This window comes from Falco punctatus, assembly GCF_963210335.1.
Source record: "Falco punctatus genome assembly, chromosome: 5".
Classification (NCBI taxonomy): Eukaryota; Metazoa; Chordata; class Aves; order Falconiformes; family Falconidae; genus Falco; species Falco punctatus.
In genome coordinates, this window is record NC_137584.1 from 73,436,404 (window position 1) to 73,456,753 (window position 20,350).

The following is a 20,350-nucleotide window of genomic DNA, read 5'->3' on the forward strand; positions in this document are numbered from 1 at the left end:
ACATCAAGGAGGAAACGGGTATCTTTATATTAATTAACTTTCAACAAAATTAAGTTACTTGCAATAGAATTTAGTTTCAGAAGACACAAACCTACCTGAAATGCAAGCAAGGCTCCATGGCATACGCTAAAATACAACACAACTCTGTACACAAAGTGACACGCTCTCCCCCGGCTCCCTCCCAGGGGAAGGGAGAGCTAGCTCTCAGCAGGAAAACAGCATTTAGCCACGTAACAACACTTCCGTGTTATTTTAAATATCTAACTTATCTTTAGATTATTTCAACAAACCCCAACTTGTAATAACCAAGTCAAATCAGTTGTTAAAAATAAAATTGTAAACGAGGAAGTTGGGAGTTTGGCAGTATCTTGTTGCAAACAGCTTGCCGTCCGGCGTTGGGTCAGAGAAGGCGATTTCATCCGTGCTCAGGTAGCAGCCATACATGAACGTGCTCCTGAAAGAGAGAGCAGAGCTATCGGCATGCTGTGAGCGGCTGGCGGCTTTACTCGGCTCCTAAAACACACCGCAGGGGTGTCTGCCCCTCCCGCCCTCCTCTGCAGGGAGTTGTTCTTCTGTCACTTCGCTGCTGAACCAGAGCTCGTTGTGAGATGCCAGTTTGCTCCCTTGGGTTCTGGTGTAATCGGGAACTGGGAGGCATTTTGAAATTCGAAGGAGGGTAACATAAAGCCAAATACAGGCAGAAACCCACAGGCAGAGTTTTACATGGAAACCCAGAGGTTCTGGTTAAATATCTTGGAGCAGCTCTGGAGTGAAGCCCACCACAGCAGTGCCAGGGCTCTCAGGGGCACCCACAGGTCACCCAGGTCCCGCTGGCTAGTGTGTGGATGGGGAAGGCGTCAGGGAGGTGGCACATCAAACACCAACCACAAGAGGAACAGGAGACCAAACACCAGCTGAGGAATTTTCAGAATATTGAGCTCCAGATACTATCATGTATGATTATATAAAAATATATCCATAGGTACTCATATACTTTAATAGCTGGATTTTATACGCATATAGCGAGCAGATATGACACCAAGATGATACTACAGGCTCTAGGACTACCAAGCTCAGCCTCAAGGTAGTCCATGTTAACAGAAGAGGGGAAGTTTTTAAGTCTTCCTCCCAGTTTGGTCTGAGCTTGAAAAGCTTGGAATTTCCTGCCTGGAAAGACTCAAGTGTTTGGGCCCATCAACTTGTCTCGTTAGAAAAAATATTAATAATAATTTCCCAACAAGCATAGCTTTTCTTGGAAAATCCAGCCCACGTAGCTCTGTGTTCTGGTTATACCCAGTAGGTTTACAGCTTGGCCCACACTTGTGTCAGATTTTAAATAAAAAAATGACTAAAGTATTAAATTATACATGAAGTATCTGTTCACTCTATATCCTTCCACTATGGAGTGAGGATTCCAGACTTGCTTAAGGATACAAATTTATCCCTTCCCATAAGCTCCTTTCAAAGGCTTTTTGCTGCAATCATCGCTCCCCGCCCCGCCAAGGATAAACCCTGCCGCTCCCCACCTGACCACGTCCACCATGTGCCTGGCGATGCCCTTCCTGCGCTTCAGGCTGAACACCCAGATCCTGCTGATGCCACAGATGCAGGGCTCCGGCTCCGTGGAGCAGCGCCAAGCCCGGTGGTGCTGCAGGGCGTCCTGGCTGGGGGACGGCACAGCTCCCGGCTCCGACAGCACCCGGAAAGCCTGCAGGGATGAGCAGAGGCATCAGAATGCTCCTTCCCCACAGGACACAGAGCCATGGACCTTCCTGTGCCCCTGGTCTTGCTTTCCTGCTTTCTTACAAGGCCGACCACCGCATAAACCAGTACCCGGAGCAGGGTCGGATGGAAGCTCGCTGTGGTATCAGCTGTGCAAGCTCAATTAACTCCTGCCAGCAACACCTCACCCTGACAAAAGCACAAGTTTTATCTTGATTTCTTTTTTCTTTCTTTCTTTTTTTTTTTTTTGTGTTTTTGTTTTGTTCATTTTGTTTTTATTTCCGTAGTTTTATTTTCCTCCCTCCTGTGCTAAGCTGGACTTTCCAATACACAGGCTTAAGCAAACAGTACCCGTTATGAGCCCGCAATTTCACCCCTTCCCTACGCAATTAACACGTACCTGCTTGATTGATTCAGCCACTAAGCACCCAACAATCATCTTCTCATTGGACACAAACAAGTACGTTTTAGTCTTGGCCGGGCACCCCAAAGAAACTTGCTTAAATCCCAATTCATTATCTACAATTTCTCGCACATCTTCTGCCTAAGGAAAAAGAATCAGAAATCAGAATTTCAAAATCAGAAAGAGGCACGCTGGGTACGCACAGACATGTTCTTTGACTGCATGAATCCTGTCAGAAAAAGGGACTCATTTCCCCAAATAATCCTGTATTTTCACAAGGTCAGGCTTCATTATGCAGCCACAAAATGCTCTGCAGCTCCCCACCATACCAGGGGCAATCACTGCACATGCAGCTAATCTGGCAATAATAATTTTTTTTTTTTTTAAATGGAGGTTCTTTAGAAGCAGTTTTTAAACAAGGGTGCTTCCCCACCCCACAACAGCCCGCTGACAGAACAATCGTTTCCCCTGACTGTGGATAATATTACAGTACAGGCTTTCACTCGTGTCTTCATCCCTTTACACCTTTTGCAGGGTCCACCTGCCTCTCACTGGGATGGAAAGAACTGACTGGGTTATGTTGGTCATGTAAAACAAGAGCTTCGGCACAGGGAGCAGGTTTAGGATGTGTCTGGGTGGGTGTCCACAGCAACCCGGATTGCTGCCACAAACCCACTCGGCTCTCCTGTTCACCCCGTGCACTGGCAAGCAATGCGTGATCACACACTGAGGTAGTTGTGGGAGCTGAGCCAGCAGAAAGCTCATCTACATCATAAACCCCAAAATAAACAAACATGTACCTTCTTGACGGCATATTTTGGGTCATTTGGAAGAATCAATACAATTTTCCCATCCCAGAACTCTGCCACAACCCTTTCATTCTTCCAACCCTGCAACAGAGGGGGGAAAAAAAAAAAACCCAAACAACAAATTAGCGGTCTAGCAAGAGAGAGGAAGTGATTCAGTGAAGACACTGGCAGATGAAGCTGTAATCTGAACCGCTTCAGCTTTCAGGAATAAAGTCAAATTCATCAAACTGATGAAGGCAGACAGTCGCTGGAACTGTCTAAACTTACACTTTAACCTCCCCTCTGGATGACAAAACATTTGCCTGCAGCTGCCCCGGCCCTGTACCTGGGCACCACATGCTTCCACAGCTGAGCTTACTCCTTACCACGTATCTGAGTCCCTCGAGGAATCTCTCATGGTGCTGGATGTGCTGGGCTTCATCCTCCAGGCTAGCAGCAGTGTAGATCATGCCACATGACTTGCAAATCACGGCACCAAAATGCTTCTGACCTGCGTCCTAGTAAGAAACAGAGCCAGCTAAGCACTCTGAAGTTGTTCAAAACCATGTTCAGTTTACAGAATGAGGTTGAGAATTGGTTCTAGTGACAACCATCAAAGATTCAAGTATTTGTTTTCCTTTGAACTTGTGAAGAGAAGGACAAGCTTTTGCTTATTTGCAGAATATTCGGACCTACACAGCGTAAATTATCCAGGGAACACAATGAATGCAACGTTTGGAACGAGCGTTGAAATACATCAGCAACATCCTCAGAGGAAAAAACCTAAAAGACCATGACAAAAAAAACAAAGGACAACTATGCATCACCTTTTTTTCCATCAGTTACCTAAAAATAACCTTATTTTTTATCTCTGTCAGTACACAGAGAAGGGAAGAGAAGGAACTCAATGCCAGTTGTGCAAGCAAACAGCAGATTGCTCTCTAAGTAGTGAGCTGAAATGAAACCCGGTTTGTTAAGGACTCATTTCTCTGTGCTGGCTGCTACTGCAGCAGCTGCTTTCCCTTCCCCCCATCCCAGTTTGGGCTTCCCCCCCTGTCACAGCACCCACGGTCTGTCCTGTGTGGGCCCAGCAGTGAGACAGCCGGCCGTGCTGAGGGCAGCAATGACTGCTGAGTACACGCTGCTGCTTCTCTCTCAGTGCAGGCACTCAGCTGAGTTTCTCCCTTCCACGGGGAGCAGTTTTCAAAACACTAAAAAAAATCTGTATCCGTGAGGTGTCACATTTGACAGAAATCACCCAAGCTACTCAAAAGGTGCTAGAAAGGGCAAATCAACAGAGAAGAATGATCACATAAGCCCTGTTTCCTCAGGAAACAGGCTTGAAAATGTCTGCATGTCACCAAGTGAGAACAAATGGTTTACTAATAAAATTACTCATTGCTGAGGGCGTATTTTCTTGAAACCCATACACGCGATGGCTACGTGACACTCAAGCCTCAGTAACACCGTCTGGCCTACTCCTGCTCCGGTACTCTACACCAAAGGGCGACAGCAGAAATACAGACATGGAGCTACCAAAGAGGGACTCACTTGTCAAGAGCAAGCTCTGGGCTCAGCTCTGTTGCACATTCCTGCTCCCATGCTGCCCTGTCTGACGTCTGCTGCTGTGGTTGCAATGCTGTGCTGACTCTGCTTGCACAGCGGGCCAGGAAGCCGTGGGAAAGGAAAATTATCCAGCCAAATTCACTCCTATAGCATCCATACAGGCTTCGCTGAGTTCCCCTTTGGGTTTGTTGGGGTTTTTTTTGTTTGTTTGTTTGGGGTTTTTTTGTTTTGTTTTGTTTTTGGTTTTTTAATATTATGTGCCATAAATCTCTTTTGAATTCTAAAATGTAATAAAGCATTAGTCCCAGGGAAAACATAACAATGTATTTCCTAGCTACTACCCTGTCCTAATCTAGTCCTAAATACGTTAATCACTGTCCTGTTATGGTAGTTGCAGTGTGGTTGGTTTGAGGTTTACAAATAAGGAAATCTACTTATCGGTTAGCCTCAAGGTTTATTTCTTCTTTCCTTACCACCCCGAGGACCCAGCACACCCAGAGGGGAACCTTACAATGATCATCTGATCTCTGGAGTGCTTGCAGAGCTCTTTCACCTTCTTGCTCTTCTGCGAGGTGAGAGATGGTTTTGCAGGTGGGCTGGACCCAAATAGAGAAGTTCGTTCATCCTGTATAGCCTGCATCCTGAAAATCGTTAGAGAGAGATGAAAATTAGTCACTGCAGGCAAAAGTTAACATTACACATCGGGCACCAGGGCAGGGTAGCGGCTCTTATTACAGAACCCCCCAAACTAAGCCAGATACAGCAAAGCTTCTCGACAGCTGTGGTGCCAGCTTTTCTGGGGGAGGAAAGAAAGTAGAGGGGCTCTAGGAAGAGCCACAATTGCATCAGAAGTTAAATAACCCTTGATCAAGCACCTCTCCCACAGCCATCCTATTTTCCAGTCTCCCCTCAAGGAAGGAAATGAAAAACTGAACTCCAATAACCTACAAAGCATTTCGTCTAGGATTTGATCAAGGTGTACAAGAATTAGTGACAAGATTTTGGCCAAAACACACGGTTGCTTGGTCTCAAATCCACAATCCATCTACCCATGGGGTCTCAAGATGCTCTCCCTGCCAGTCACTGCTTCACCACCACAAGTCCCAGCCCCTCATGCCCACACCCCTTCAAACCAGTGCATTGGCAGCATCAAGAAAAGCCCTTGGTGCCAGGGCTAAGCTTTCCTCTGCTGAGCAAAAAAGGACAGCTGCACAAAGAGGGGAGCAGACCGAAGCAAGGCCAAGAGAAATTTTTCATATTCAAATCCACACATGGAGGCTTTACATGAATTTTGAAGTTTATGTGGGCTTCAACTACAAGGAAACACATTATTAGGGGTGTTAATAATCGCACAGTTTTTCTAATTTACCTTTAGACTTCTCTACATAAGGTGGCATTTCTTAATCTTAAAGTAGGAAATTGTAACTGTTATGCAGTGAACCTCAACATGGAATTAATTTAGAGATACATCAAACAATTTTATAGATTTGGATACTAAGAAGAATTTCCAAAGCAGAGACTTCATGTAGGAAAAGCTTGTGCTCATCAGCTTCCCAGGAGACAACTGCAAATCCAAGACTGATTTTCAGTTAATCACAAACACCAGGATTTCCACATATTCCAGGGTTCCACTTGCACCACGGAAGGTATTTGAAAAGCCACATGAGGAAGCAAAGCAAATATTGCAATCGGATCTCTCTTTCAACACTTCTGTTGCAGAAGAGTACAGTAGCGCAACAAGTTTATTTTGGCTCTCTTAGGAGCAACTTTAAATGGAGGATTTTTATGTTCACAATAAACTCTGCTCAGAATGCTTTTATTGTTAACAAAATGTATCAAGTGGATTCAATATGGGAGAAGGATTAGTAACTCTGCTTCTTGTGTAGGAAAATAAGCCTTTTCCCCCTAGAGGTCTATGAGTACAACAGCAAATTAATTGAAGAAATAACCTAGTCAATCAGACACCGGGCAATACAATTACACCTTGTGAGTAAAGGGCACCAGTGCCTGCAAGTAATTTAGCAATATCATGCTGTTTACGGAATCAAAATGCAAACTTCACGTAGAATCATAGACTGGTTTGGGTTGGAAAGGACCTTAAAGATCATCTAGTACCAATGCCCAAGTGCTTGTGCTTCATTTCCATCACAGTAAATATCAAACATTGCCCAGCAGACTTACAAAATACCCACTCAGGTGAGCATGGAGAAATGGAAGAGAAACAGGTGCTTCCATTAATCCTTTTCACCTATTTTTATTACAACTTTTGTCTTGTCTTTGGCATCTAGATCAAAACTTCTGAGCACGCTGCTATCTAGCACTGCTGTACTAAAATTTATCAAATTAAAAAAAAAAAAGTGCAATACAAAACACACCTTTGTAGGTGTAGCAGTGCAGTTACCCATCTTTGCACTACAGGGGATTTCTGCATAGCACACATACTTCTCGGAGTGCTAACATTGAAGATAATTGGTCAGTGTTAGCCAGGGCACTGTTACACTTATAAAAGCTATCACAGGAAGGGTTACTATGGAAAAGCAATGAACCTCACGGCAGAGAGAGATCAGTTTGACACTACATTTAAAGAACACGAGTGTTCTACAATACCAGCACAAGGCTGTTAAACAAGCCTTCTGAAATCTTTAGCTCTGTAGTTTTAATGTCAGAGCCTTCCCCAAGAGCGAGTCATTCCAACAGTTTAAAAATTCATACTGTAGGTTTAATTTTAAAGGAGGTTGAGCGTGACAGAGAAGCTGCCAGTTCCTGCAAGAGCCACACACTGGCCTAAGCGAGTTAGTGATCTGCCCTGTCAAACATTTCCAGCATTACTCAACAAGTAACTGGGCAATTCAACTGGCTCGGTTAACTAAGCACAGAGTCGAATTTTCATACACTGTAGCTGATGTACGCTAACTTAGCTTAAAAGGTTGCTTGCAACACAGAACTGCTTCGAACATGGCAATAACGCCCATTCCAGAGCCATCGCTGCCGTATCGGTTGGCAATATAGGTGGACTCAACCTCACGAGCATGCATTCTGCTTGCTCCACGGCATGACAGACAGAGGGATACGCAGACAGCCACGCTACTGATCAGATTCTAGTGAGGGACAGCAATGCCCCCTGCTCACTGTAGAGCCAGCAACATTAAACTGTGCCACTGAACTTGCCAAATTCATAGAACCACAAAATGTTTTGGACTGGAAGGGACCTTAAAGACAGACCACCCAGTCCCAGCCCCCTGCCACAGGCAGGGACCCCTCCCCCCAGCCCAGGCTGCCCCCAGCCCCGTCCAGCCTGGCCTTGAGCACTGCCAGGGATGGGTCACCCACAGCTGCTCTGGGCAGCCTGGGCCAGCACCTCACCGCCCTCACAGGGAAGAATTTCTTCCTCATATCTAATCTAACTCTACAATGAGTAAAAAAAATTTGTTTTTACAACTCTGGTATCAACTCAAGTTCATAGTTAGCAGTGTTTGAGGGTCTCAGGCTACTGGGAAGTGCAGGTCCCTGATTAACAGCCAGTACATAAAACTGAAAGTTACTGCTCATTATAGACAGTATAAATATGGAGATACAGAACACAAAGAAGTAGTAAAAATAAATACACACACACACCCCCCCTGCCATGGGGCCCAAACACCAGCAAGGCTGTGCCATTCTTGGCGATGAATATATCCTGAAACAGTCCCCTAAGCCAAGAGAAAACTATGATTTCCCTTTCAGTAAAAATAATTTAAAAAAAATGGCTCAATAACATGTACAGATTCACATGGAAAATGTACTATGGACCGCAGGCAAATGTGTATTACCTTATTTACAGGCTAGAATCCCCCTAAATCAACACCAATTTAATCTTGCATCTTTTCTTTAAAAGAAAAAAACAACCACAAACAAACCCAAATCACGCTCCCACTCCCAGACCTTACAAAGGCTAGGAGAAAGCTAAGATATTTATTAAAAATTAGTATAATTAAAAACAAATTCTGCAGATATGACACTTCTGATCATTCTTTTGAGAGAATTAGCATAGATCAACCTACCTTTTCTTGCTGGCAGGGGGTGCACTGAATATGGGGTAGACAACAGCATTTGAAGGAGATGCTGGAAAAAAGGAGTGAAGTTATGAGGCTTAGAATCCTTTTTAGTTGCAGAACATGTCGATACATGGAAACAGAAATTCAAACACCAATGGGACTTCAAAATGACACACAACAGTGCAAATGATCTATACAGACAAGACTTATAAGAGCACTGGGAAGCTGTTGATGCAGGATATAAAAGGTACGTCCATGGGTGGTATCCAGCCATGACTACCTTCAATGCATTTAAGTGACGTTGATCAGGCTGTCTGGTGCTTTCTCCTCTCACAAGCAGAAATTTCTGCTGCAGTAGTTTAGTGTTTCCTTGGCTATTAATTAAGCATGTTAATCAAGCAGGGGTTTCTCGATTTTCCATTGTTTTGGCTAACGCAGCGTGAAATAGTTTCTTCAACCTAAAGTATAAAACTACTACATCGATACCAGAGTTTCATCCTACAGGGCATTACAGAAAGCGGAGCCTGCCAGAGACCCATGGCTTTACAGAGGTGATGGTCAGTTTGATGGGTATAGCAGTGGCAGTCTCAAGGCAAAGGGTTTTTTCTAACAGCAAGAGAAGGTAGAAAGGGAAAAGAAGATTGAGAGGGGACCTGAGCGATGCACACAGGTACCTTAAGGGCCACGTGTCAGGGGGCCAGGGCCGGGCTCTTGTCAGCGGTGCCCAGCGACAGGACAAGGGGCAACGGGCACAAACTGCAGCACAGGGAGCTCCGTGGGGAGAGCAGGAAAAACTTCTTTCCCTTGAGGGTAACGGAGCACGGGGACAGGCTGCCCAGAGAGGCTGTGCAGTCTCCTTCTCTGGGGACGTTCAGAGCCTGCCTGGATGTGATCCTGCGCAGCTGCTGTAGGAGAGCCTGCTTGAGCAGGGTGGGCTGGGTGGTCCCAGGGGTCCCCTCTGACCCTGACCACTCTGTGGTGCTGTGATAGAGAAGTTGGGAACTGATGGGCTCAGCACTAGGTTACAGCACACAAGCTGCAAGTTTTAGGCTAATTTAGCAAGGCTTTGGTAAATAAAATTAGTTAGGAATACACTTTCCCCTCAGGTCTAAAAAGTTTAAGTACTAGACTGCTTTATGCTCTCATATTTTGGCTGCATTCACAGATAGAGACCCCTTAAGAATTACAGAAACACTGTCAAGTACATAAGCAGAAAAGTGGCCCTAACAGCCTCCAAAAAACATACCTTGAATATGAACCAGCTGTTTCTAGGGAACAGGACACAATAAAAAAAGTGTCTTGTTAGTTATCAGCATGGAAAAGATCATGAGGGTTCATGAAGAAGAGACTAATAAACAATAAAAAGCCTACAGCCTCCTAGAAATGCAGGATGTTAGAGAACCAGGACACTTCTCAGGAAAGGCCCCAGCAGGCAAATATATCAGGTGATCTTTAGGAATGCGATGGCAACAGTTTTATAAACAGGTGGAAAGCACAGTAAGAGGCGTCTTTTTTATAGACGTGGAGGTAGCAGAAAGCAAAGCGGCTGGCAGCACAGAGCATGCCGCTCCTCAGAACAAGAGGAGGCATGGAGAAATGGTGACCTTCAATAACACAGGCTTCACTACGATCCAAGAGCAGATAAATAAGTTCCCATGTGAAACAAAACCAAAGGGAGGGGAGAGAAAAAAAAAAAGCTGAGAAGTGCTGGCAATTTCTTCAAGAAACTGATTAAGACCAGATGTGCCAGAAAGAAGTGGCGTAAGTGAGAAATACAGCTAAATCATGATTTTTTCTCTCACTGGAAACTCAAGGAATCACAAAGAGAATAGAAACCAGGGGAGAGCAGAGCAGCAACACGAAGGACTGAAAGCAGAAATACCAAACTGCAAAATGAACTTTACCTGGGACAGCCACAATACCAGGAAAGCATCCTGTAACAGCAAGAGGAAAACCTAGAAGAGAGTCTACCAAAAGGGGAGGAAACACTAAAGCCAGATGACAAAACATTTAGTGCCTTTTTATTTCAGTCATCAATAAAAGAATTAGCTGTGATGAGAGTGTTAGCACAGTTCAGACACAAAGGAGATATGAACTTCCACAGCTGGGGAAAGATGTTGACAGCACACTTGGATAAATTAGACCTTTTCAGGCTAGCAAGAACGGAATTAACCCAGGGCTGCTGAGGCTGGAATAGTGAATGCTGCCTATTTTAAAAGGGAAAAATAGAGAAACCAGGAAATTAGGATAAAATAACATGACCTCAACTTCTGCAAACATACTGGCACATGTCAGTGCATACTTGGAAGATGAGACAGCAGGTAGAGGCCAACACATTATTTTGCCTTAATAAAATAATATTTAAGCAACATATTTTCTTTTTATAATCACTTGCTATTCCCAAGAGGAAAAATAGTAAGTGTCTTAGAATTAAAATATAACTTCTGAAAATTCATTTGCATTAGTAGGGAAATATGGTCTCTGTAAACCAACCATAAGAAAAGGGGCAAATTTGGCAGGGGGGGAGTTCATATTCAAATAATTACTGTTAATAATTCACTGCGGAAACAAAAAAGTATAGCGTGGAGTTCCCTTGGTGACCATCAGGAGTAGGCAGTAATATATGCTTATAACCTTGTAGATAATAGCCAGCACATAGGGGCATTTAAGAATTTAATTTAAAAAGCATTCTTGGATTGAAAACAGTCAGAAACAACTACGCCAAAATAAGGATAAGGGGAATCACTAAACAACAAGCCAGGGCAAAGTAAGAGATCAGGATTAACCCTCTGGGCAGCAGCTGCATGCAAAGCACTTGGGTTATGGTCAACCTCAAACCAAAGGCATCTCACAAACAAGTTTCCTGTGGAAATGTCTCCATTCACTGCATGTGAAATATATGAATTACTCCCTTCCTGCTAATTAATGCTCATAAGGCTCCAAGTGGAAATCTATTTGGGAGTACCACACCAGGAAAGACATGGCTCAGTCTGAAGAAAACAAGTAAATAAAAAAGTCAGATGCTTAAAAATCATGATTTAAAAATGAAAGCTGGAAGGATCAGGGTAACAGTCCAGGGAGAAAAGAATGAAAAAAAAAAAAAAAAAAAAAGGTTTCAAATACATTGAGTTCTGAAATCTTACTGGGAATGGGCTACGTAGTAAAGGGAAGAGTAAAGATAGGTTAGACATCAGGATAATAAACAGTTTACAGGCTGCTTAACACTGAAAGAGTTTAATCAGGGAGACAGCAGACTCTCCATCATTACTGTCCAGGTTATTTAAACACTAAAATATAGGACAACCTGAGAATTCAGCAGAGTTGATCCTGCTGGGGAAAAGCAGATAGCCTAAGAGATTTTTGAAGTCTCTTCTGCCTCATTTTCCTAGAGAAACAGAATCAATAGACCAAGATGTATATAATCCAACTTACCTTGTTTATTCACCTTACGTGGAGATTGGCTTGAAAAAATAATGCAATCATCTGACTCCCAGCTTGCAGAAGAACTGGTATCACCAACATCCTATAAATTAAGACAATTTTTAGGGAAAAAATAAAACTCTCCATTGATTAACTTCTCAGACAGCAGCTACAGAATCACATAAAGCCTAACTGACATCATGAAGTGTTACTGACAGCTGTATTTTCCGGTAACAGAATGCAGTCTTAGCAGACTACCTGTCTCACCGTTATTAAAGTTACACCTGAATGCCGAGTTTGAAAAAGTTGCTGAAAACATTGCACCCCAGCACTGAGGAAAAAATGATTTCCTGCAAGTTCCTTGCAGCCTTAAGGAGTACCACCGACATTTCTCATCTACCTTATTCCTCACCTACCCTCTTCTAGAGGGACCTTGACAAGCTGAGAGGTGGGCCTGTGCAAACCTCGTGAAGTTCAGCAAGGTTGAGTGCAACGTCCTGCACTTGGGTTGGGGAGATCAAAAGCAGAAATACAGACTGGGCAGGGAATGGGCTGAGAGCAGCCCTGAGGAGAAGGGCTTGGGGGTGTTGGTGGATGAGAAGCACAACGTGACCCAGCAATGTGCGCTCACAGCTCAGAAAGCCAACTGTACCCTGGGCTGCAGGCAGAGCAGCGCGGCCAGCAGGTCAGTGAGGGGGCTCTGCCCCTCTGCTCCGCTCTGGTGAGACCCCCCTGCAGCGCTGCGTCCGGCTCTGGGGTCCCCAGCACAGGAGAGACACGGAGCTGCTGGAGCGGGGCCAGAGGAGGCCAGGGAGATGCTCAGGGGCTGGAGCAGCTCTGCTGTGGGGACAGGCTGGGAGAGCTGGGGTGGCTCAGCCTGGGGAGGAGAAGGCTGCGGGGAGACCTTAGAGCACCTGCCAGTGCCTAAAGGGGCCGGCAAGAAAGCTGGGGAGGGGCTTTGGGCAAGGGCAGGTGGCGATGGCACACGGGGGAATGGCTTTACATGAGAGAGGGGAGATGGAGATGAGAGATGAGGAAGAAATTCTTCCCTGTGAGGGCGGCGAGGCGCTGGCCCAGGCTGCCCAGAGCAGCTGTGGGTGCCCCATCCCTGGCAGGGCTCAAGGCCAGGCTGGACGGGGCTGGGGGCAGCCTGGGCTGGGGGGAGGGGGCCCTGCCTGTGGCGGGGGGGTGGGACTGGGTGGTACTTAAGGTCCCTTCCCACCCAAACCATTCTGTGATTCTACCTGTCTTTGACTGCTGTGAGACCAAATTCAGCATACAACAATGATCATGGGTTTTGTCTCTCAGCACCTGAACACCTACACATGCCCCTGCTTTTGTTTTATTGTGGGATGTGGGGGGGGTTTCTTTTGTTTTTAAGCAAATCTCAGCTGTAAAGGTTTGTATCATTTCTTGACCTTTGCATTTCTCAGACTCTGCTTCATTCCCTGTCTACAACTAGGCATCTTCACAGCTTCTGGAAGCCTCTCACACATGTTCTATAAAAATGAAATTTTGCCAAACTGATTTTTGCCTTGAACTGCTCTTTTTGTACATGACAGTGCATTATTTCCCACCTCATCAGGAACCCTAGTAAGTCACCAGGTAAGGCAATTGGCTGTGGCAGAATCTGAGACTAGATCAACACAGAACCTGACCTGTAATCAGTTTGCAGTAACAAAGTCACTAAGTTCCCTTTTCAAACACTCTGTGCTTATGGTTAACCTCTCAGAAATAGTTTGCCAACACAAAACCCTGCCATCACAGCAGAATCAAATGCTTTTTTTCTTTTTTTTTTTTTTTACTGCACGTGCAAGATTAGATTGCACAAGCTAACGTTTGTGTTTTTATTAATGCTACATTGTAAAAACTTTGACAATTGAGTCAGGAATGTCAGAGATACTAAAACAGTGCAGGTGAACAAAGGAGGCAATAAACTGTCTTTTGTTGAACCAACCCAGGAACACAGAATGCATTAGCCATATAAAAACAGCTTCCCATCTTGTTAACTGCTTCCTTTTGATGCTTGGTATTAAATACTGTGGTACTATTCCAGTGGCTTTTCCTACATTTTAGAACCAGAATGCCACAGCAAAATACAACATTAAAATGTAATGAAATAGCTTGCAAGCCTGTTCCAAATTTGTACTTTAACACTGCACTCATTCCATTGCCACCTTTATCTTCGACACCTAAGCACTACATTGGAAACCAAAATCCACATCCCAAGCTAAACAATTCTCTAGCAAATCATAACATTAAAAGCGAGGTCTGGCAAGCATTTACTGGTTGGCAATAAGCAGGACTCATTGCAAAGTTTAACTATTCCAGCACTGCTAAACATATTTGTACAAGAATCAAATGGATGTTTTAAAAAAAAACCAAACCAAACCAAGCAACACCAAACCCAACACTTCCCTGTCACCAGAAGTATTCACTGCTAAGCTGGCAACAGATAAAAATTACTCTTATCTCTTTGGCGATATACAAAAAAGTTACAGTTCAAACAGACCAGCTCAGAAAACTTGTTGTTTGTTTGTTAAAACATGAGCAACTGGGGCTAAACCTTGCTTCCTTGGAGAAGGGAGCTGCAGAACTAGCACAGGTTGCTCCTGCTGAGAAAATAATCCCTAAAAAGATAATCCCAGAACAGATCAAAACCTGCTAGTGCCACTCGAATTACAGCACAGGCTGTACCAGCAAGCAACATCTTGTGACCCAGGAGAAATCTCTAAATAAAGACACTGGAGAAACAATTTTGCTCTCTCTGTCCGATTACTTCACTGGCTGAAAAGCACGTGGCTAGGGAAAAACAAAACTGGCTTCAAGGAGCACAGCAGCAGAGCTCTTGAGAAACGCCTCCTTCCTCCAGCTCTGAACAGGTAGCATTTTGCAGACAGAGAGCTATCCAGAGAGAACACTCAGGATACGGTCTCATGACCTCCCATAAAACTCACCAAGTTCAAACTTGGCATTTGCTACATTTATTAAAACAAGAAAGGGGGGGAGGTAAAAAGATGCTTAAAAACTTATTTTTCAGCTTTGCCCTTTATCACAGAAAAGAACAAAGATACAGATTATTGTCTTTTGGGAAAACATCCATCACAAATGGAAGATTTCACTGCAGCTGAGAGCTAGTGACAGACAGGGATGATGACAAGAACTGCCTGAAAGTTTACCACACTTCAATGCCTTCATAAGGCAGGAATAAATCTGTGAAAGTTCTCCTAGGCAAAATCCACTACTTTATCTATAATAAACACCCTGTGTGCAAATAACCAGAGCATGTGTTACCTCCAGCTCAGCAAGCTCTTGTGTATCACATGAATGCCTATGTGGGTCCTGACAACACTGCTACTCACCATGTTCTCTGCGTTGCTGTCTCCTGCAGCTGCAGACTCAGAAGCACAAAACAGACCAGAGGTGCTTCCGCTTTTCTGCGGAGATGCTGTTCCTTTGCATGCCGAACCTCTCTCTCGATCTACACAGCTTGTAAAGTCCTCCCTGGTTTTATTTTCCTTCTTCTGAGGCACAGAAATAGTTCTTAATATACTGCCCGCCTCAAGAATTTTGTTTCCATCAACTGAAATAGATTTTGCAGTTGTCGGTGGCCTGGGCTGATCATTTTCTTGCAGAGATTTGGGGAGACCGTGAAGAGGCTTAGTGTCTACAAGTGGTTTTTTAGAGTGTGATTTCTTCCTGGCAGAGAAGAACGCTGCTCCCAACTGGAGTTTCAGGGCTGGTTTAACTGTCATGCTTAGGACTCTGAAGGGTGAATCCATCTTCTTTTTAATTAGGCAACTGACATTCTTTTTCTCCACACTGGGTTTTCCCACTGGTACCTCTCTCTTTGCCTTCTTAAGTACTTTGGGGACAGTTCTGCCATGCTTGGAGTTTGTTGTGTGCTTAGTTGGCTTTGCACTTTTATTCCTGCTTGAGTTCTTGTTTGTCTTTTCAGTCCTGCTGGCAGCTGGGAGATTTTCATCCCTGTTCCTCTCACCCAAAAAGTGGTTCTCATTCAGTTGTTTTCTCTCAAGAGGAGTAAGGTATCGCTTGTTCTTGCTGTAAAAAGACGCTGCAGGCACAAAGGGCTTGCACAAGGAAGTGTTTTTTGGGGATAATTTCCTCAAGGGCTCCCTCTGCGTGGCTGTGGGATCGCTGGCTGCCTGAAGGGGTGAAATATCCAGCCTCCTTGACAGCACCGGCTTCACTAACACAGCGTCATTTTCCTTCATCTCATCGCTGGAGCTAGGTGACCATTTTATTTGAGAAGCAAACAATTTATTTCTTGATTTTTTTCGTGGAGACAGACCTCCTGCAAAGCCTATCATCATTTTTTTCACAGGAGTCTCAAAGGCTAAGGATGAACTGCAAAAAGAATTACAGAGCACAATATCATACATACTATCGAAAGTTTTTCAATTACTGTTTTACTTAATTTTCACTCAGCCTTGTTGCCTGTACTGGAATAAGCCGTAACAAATACAAATATTAAAATATAATATACAAGCTTTTCAATTATTGTTTTACTTAATACTTGATTTTCCACTCAGCCTTGTTGCCTGTACTGGTATATGCCCTGTAAAAACCACAAATATCAAAATATAATATGCAAAAATCAAAAGGCCATTCTCCAAGTATTTTTTTCTAACCAGCAAATTATTTTCTTGCCTGAACTTGTTAAAGCACCTGGGAACGACACTCATTCTACTTTCTGGAATGCTGCCAACAGGACCAGCGCTTATTCATGATTAAAGGGGGGGGGGGGGGGGGGGCAGAAAAAAAAGCTTATTTTGTTTCAGACCAAACCTGTCAACTCAGATCTGTGCCTCTGAAAAAGCTTGTGCATCCCCTGCCCTTGTATGCAAGACTGATAAAGCTCAGGGGGCTGTCTCACAATATTTTATACCAGTTTCTGAAAGGGACGCACTGAAATCTCACTGTGACAGCCATTTCAGAATCTCAAACATTGACAGCAAATCACTAATAGCCTCTGAACCCACTGCCCAGGGGGAGAGGATGCATTTAGACAAAGGACAAGTTCAGCCATTGCTGGTTAACTATCTGGCACATAGCAATGCAGGGCGTTTCCTCAGTGAGTATTTACACCTTATCTCAGGAATCTGTCTTTCCATCTCAGCGATCAGACTTCACTCTTCTCCCCCTTCCAGAAGTATTTTTGTGGGCAATGTTCAGGAAAAGCACGAGAAAAATCTGTTCCGCTGGTACAGTTAGAAAAGAATAAGATACAAAGTATTCTTTTGAGTTTAAATCTTGGGGGTTTGTTCATGGCTAGTGCCTTCTCCCCCACTGGATTTTGGGGGAAAGAAAAAAAAATCTGTAATTTTTTTTAGGCATATGTAACAAAGGAACTATTTTGCTATTAACACTGGAAGACTTTCAGATAATTTGTGCAGACCTCAGTATTTTTTATCCAAGTATTTTCAAATGGGAAAGGCTGAGGCTTTACCACAAAGAAATGCAAACACGAGGGAGTTTATTTCTTAAATTTGTAAACAATTAGCGTTTAGGTTTTTTTAGCTTTGGTTTCCATACGTATTAGATAAAACCTCTCAAGATGTTAAGTCACTGAATAATAACCATGGGCTGATGCTGTGTCTCAGAATCATCTTAATATTTTTGCAGTCTATATTAAAAGCTCTCAAGGATTTTAAACGTCTATTTTATTCTATGTGCAGCAATCAGCTGCTTTTATTTGGAAAGCAAAATCTATGAGAAGTTAACATACCCATCGGTATCAGTAGAACTACGTCTCCTTTTCTGCGGGGTAACACCTGCCATGTTTTCACCCGAGTGCCTACAAGAACACATTTTTAAATAGCTTGAAACAGGATTTCCAGTAAAAAACAAAACCCCCTAAACTTAGTAAAGAAGGAAGAGAAGGTGGATGACTGGGAAGAAAACACTGAATGGAAGCAGTTTGGGCATGACAGAGACTAGAACAACACAGGGCTGTGATTCGGTTGAGCATAAGCTGTAGAACAAGCACACACAGAAAGGATATTCCAGGTCAAGTCCAGTTCTGTCATCATGGAAAAATGCATCCTCAAGTCCCTCATCTAAGATGAAGTTGGATAATTCAGAAACGTGTTTTACTTTGTCTCTTGCAAATCTCATTCCAGACCCACAGACATGGTTCCTAGAAACTTGCTTGCTCCTGCCTATATTCATAGTTTACTCCCATGAGGATTTCATGTTGGCGTTTACCTTCCAGCTGAGACAGCTCTTTACCCAACAGGCTTTTAGAGTTTCTCTCCCACCTTCCATCTTGTCACATACCATAAATCACACTTTTTTAGCCTTCATTAACACAGCAGCCATTTAAACCAGTTTAACACTTGACACTGTTTGCTCCATCTCTTCCAGTTGGAGATAATTACCATCCAGTATTAACTTTTCTATTACATGACATTTCACAACTGAAACCCCAGAATAAACAAATATCCTGTATCCAAGACAACTAATGTAAACGTTCATAAACTGCTAGAATGCCAGAAAGAATAATTTATTCAATCATCTACCAGCAGAGGGAAGCTCCTCCTAACCCGCCTGCGTTAACACACTGCTGATATTGGGGAAGCGGTGACTGATGACAGCCTGGACATGACATACTGTTGTCAAGCCAAGGAAGACCAAGGACATGAGTGGTGGCAGAGGATTGAGCCAGGAGCTGTGTAGCTGCAGGAGTAGTTGTATGATCTCAACACAGAGTGGTGCTGGCAGAGGGGAACTTCAAGAGAGAGCAGTTAATGCTGTAGAAACACGGGGCAATGGTAACAAACCAGCAGGTACGTGGGATAAGATAGCAGGTGCAGGTGAAAGGAAGACGACAAGGACACAGTGCTGGCAGGAGAGTCAAGGCACACGCATAGCAGTGAGCAATCCTTACAGTTCCCTGTAAGGATTTAATCCCATTAACCTGAGGATCCCACGCAGCTCCCTGCAGAGCAGCGCTCTGCTGCCAGCCGCAGTCACCCACACCCCTTCCCAAAATGTTCCTAAGACAGTTCCCACCAGCCCCTCACCTCGGTATTGCATCAGACCTTCATCCCAGCACCCCACGCCTCTCCCCCCACAACCCAGGACCTAACCGAAGCACTCCACACCCCCCAGAAGCTTCCTCCCCGCACCTGACCCAGCACCAAGGTCTGGCCCGACACTTCCCCCGCTATCACCCCGGTCCCCCACCCCACCTACACCAGTATGTGGGGCCTGGTGCACATCAGCGCCGCACCAAAGCCCCAGCCCAGGGCCCTGCAGACCTCACCGCCCGCCCCCAACCCCACACCAGGCCCTGGGCCCAGCGGCTCCCCCCTCAGCCCAGAGAGGTGCCCCAGAACCGCCCCAGGCCCTGACACCCACACCCCCGTTCTCCGTAAACACAAGCCCTGCACCTCGACACGGCACCAGACCCTCACCACCAGATCCCCCGCAAGCACTCGACCTCCTTCCCGGCCGCGCTCCCCCAGCACCACACCGCGCCAACACTCCCGCGCCTTCGAACCCGCGCACCTTCTCCCGCCCGCCCGCTCTCCCCCTTCTATTGGCCGAGCATTTCGTCACTCACACCCACTTCATCGCCATTGGCCTTAACTGCGGCGCGCCGCTTGGCACCCGCCCCACCCTCTTTCCAGCCAATCAGACAGTAGAGCTCGCCACACTCCCCAAGAGAGACTCCAGCTCTCAGCGTGCCCCGCGAGCACAGCACCGCCTCCGCGCGGGGGCTGATGGGAGTTGTAGGCCGTGGGGCGGGGGCGCGGGAGGGCCTACGACAAGGGGCGGGGCAAAGGCCAAGGGGCAGTTCCCGGGTGCCCAGCACTGCTTCTGCTTTTACACGGGCCACCGGGGTCCTGCTGTGAGGAGGGGAAGGCAGGCGGCAGCCACGGCAATAAAGCCAAAAATCATTCATAAAGCCAAGGGAGGTTCTTCTTCCACTGGGTGGCACCCCCTTGCTCCCTCTGCGGCGAGGGATACCGCTTCCCGATGCTTTGCCGTCCATACGGAGCCTCGGTAATCGCCGGCGGCGACCCTCCTCGGCGAGGCCGCAGCAGCCTGAGGGGCCACAGGGCGGCGACAGCTCCATGGAAGCCCCCGCTGAGCGCCTCCTGTTGCCGCCCCGGCACACTGCGAGCACAATTTATATAAAAAATGAAATTAACAAGATAGCATAAAATGCGCTCGCAGCCACCCCCCGCCCACTGCTCCCCCCTCCAACCACAGCGCGGAAGGAGCGTTGCGCATGCGCACACGCGCCCCGCAGGCAGTGCTGCGCATGCGCGGCGCGTAGGCCCGCGGCGTAAGGCGCATGCGCAAGCCTCGCTGTGACGTCACCTCCCGGGCGCTCTGCGCATGCGCAGTGCTCCCCCGGCTTCCCCTCGCGGCGCGGCGGTTCACGT

General features: G+C 45.6%; 1 protein-coding gene across 6 annotated transcripts; it reads right to left on the reverse strand.

Moving 5' to 3' along the window:
• Positions 1-3: 3 nt before the first annotated feature.
• ESCO2 (establishment of sister chromatid cohesion N-acetyltransferase 2) lies at positions 4-20,291 on the reverse strand. 6 transcript variants are annotated; one of them, XM_080388294.1, is made up of 12 exons: positions 19,528-20,291; positions 18,737-18,849; positions 17,683-17,751; positions 15,296-16,301; positions 11,946-12,036; positions 8,520-8,580; positions 4,991-5,120; positions 3,300-3,431; positions 2,926-3,015; positions 2,123-2,266; positions 1,527-1,708; positions 4-454 (listed from the first exon to the last, which is right to left on the reverse strand). In XM_080388294.1, exons 1-12 carry the CDS (start codon positions 20,035-20,037, stop codon positions 316-318), a joined length of 2,667 nt encoding a protein of 888 aa, XP_080244420.1. In that variant the 5' UTR covers positions 20,038-20,291; the 3' UTR covers positions 4-315. The 6 variants fall into 6 exon arrangements, with proteins under 6 accessions (XP_080244420.1, XP_080244424.1, XP_080244422.1 ...); XM_080388298.1 differs by lacking the exon at positions 19,528-20,291 and adding an exon at positions 19,349-19,467 and having other exon boundaries at positions 18,747-18,849; XM_080388296.1 differs by lacking the exon at positions 19,528-20,291 and adding an exon at positions 19,373-19,389 and having other exon boundaries at positions 18,747-18,849.
• Positions 20,292-20,350: the final 59 nt, after the last annotated feature.

Bases quoted from the DNA above. Each gene is read 5' to 3' on its own strand.
- ESCO2 (XM_080388294.1), bottom strand. From the start codon at position 20,037: ATGGAGCTGTCGCCGCCCTGTGGCCCCTCAGGCTGCTGCGGCCTCGCC. The intron at 18,850-19,527 runs GTGGGTGTGAGT...AAATCCTTACAG, and splicing joins TTAAGGCCAATGGCGATGAA to GGAACTGTAAGGATTGCTCA. The intron at 3,432-4,990 runs GTAAGGTTCCCC...GTTTCTTACTAG, and splicing joins CCAGAGATCAGATGATCATT to GACGCAGGTCAGAAGCATTT.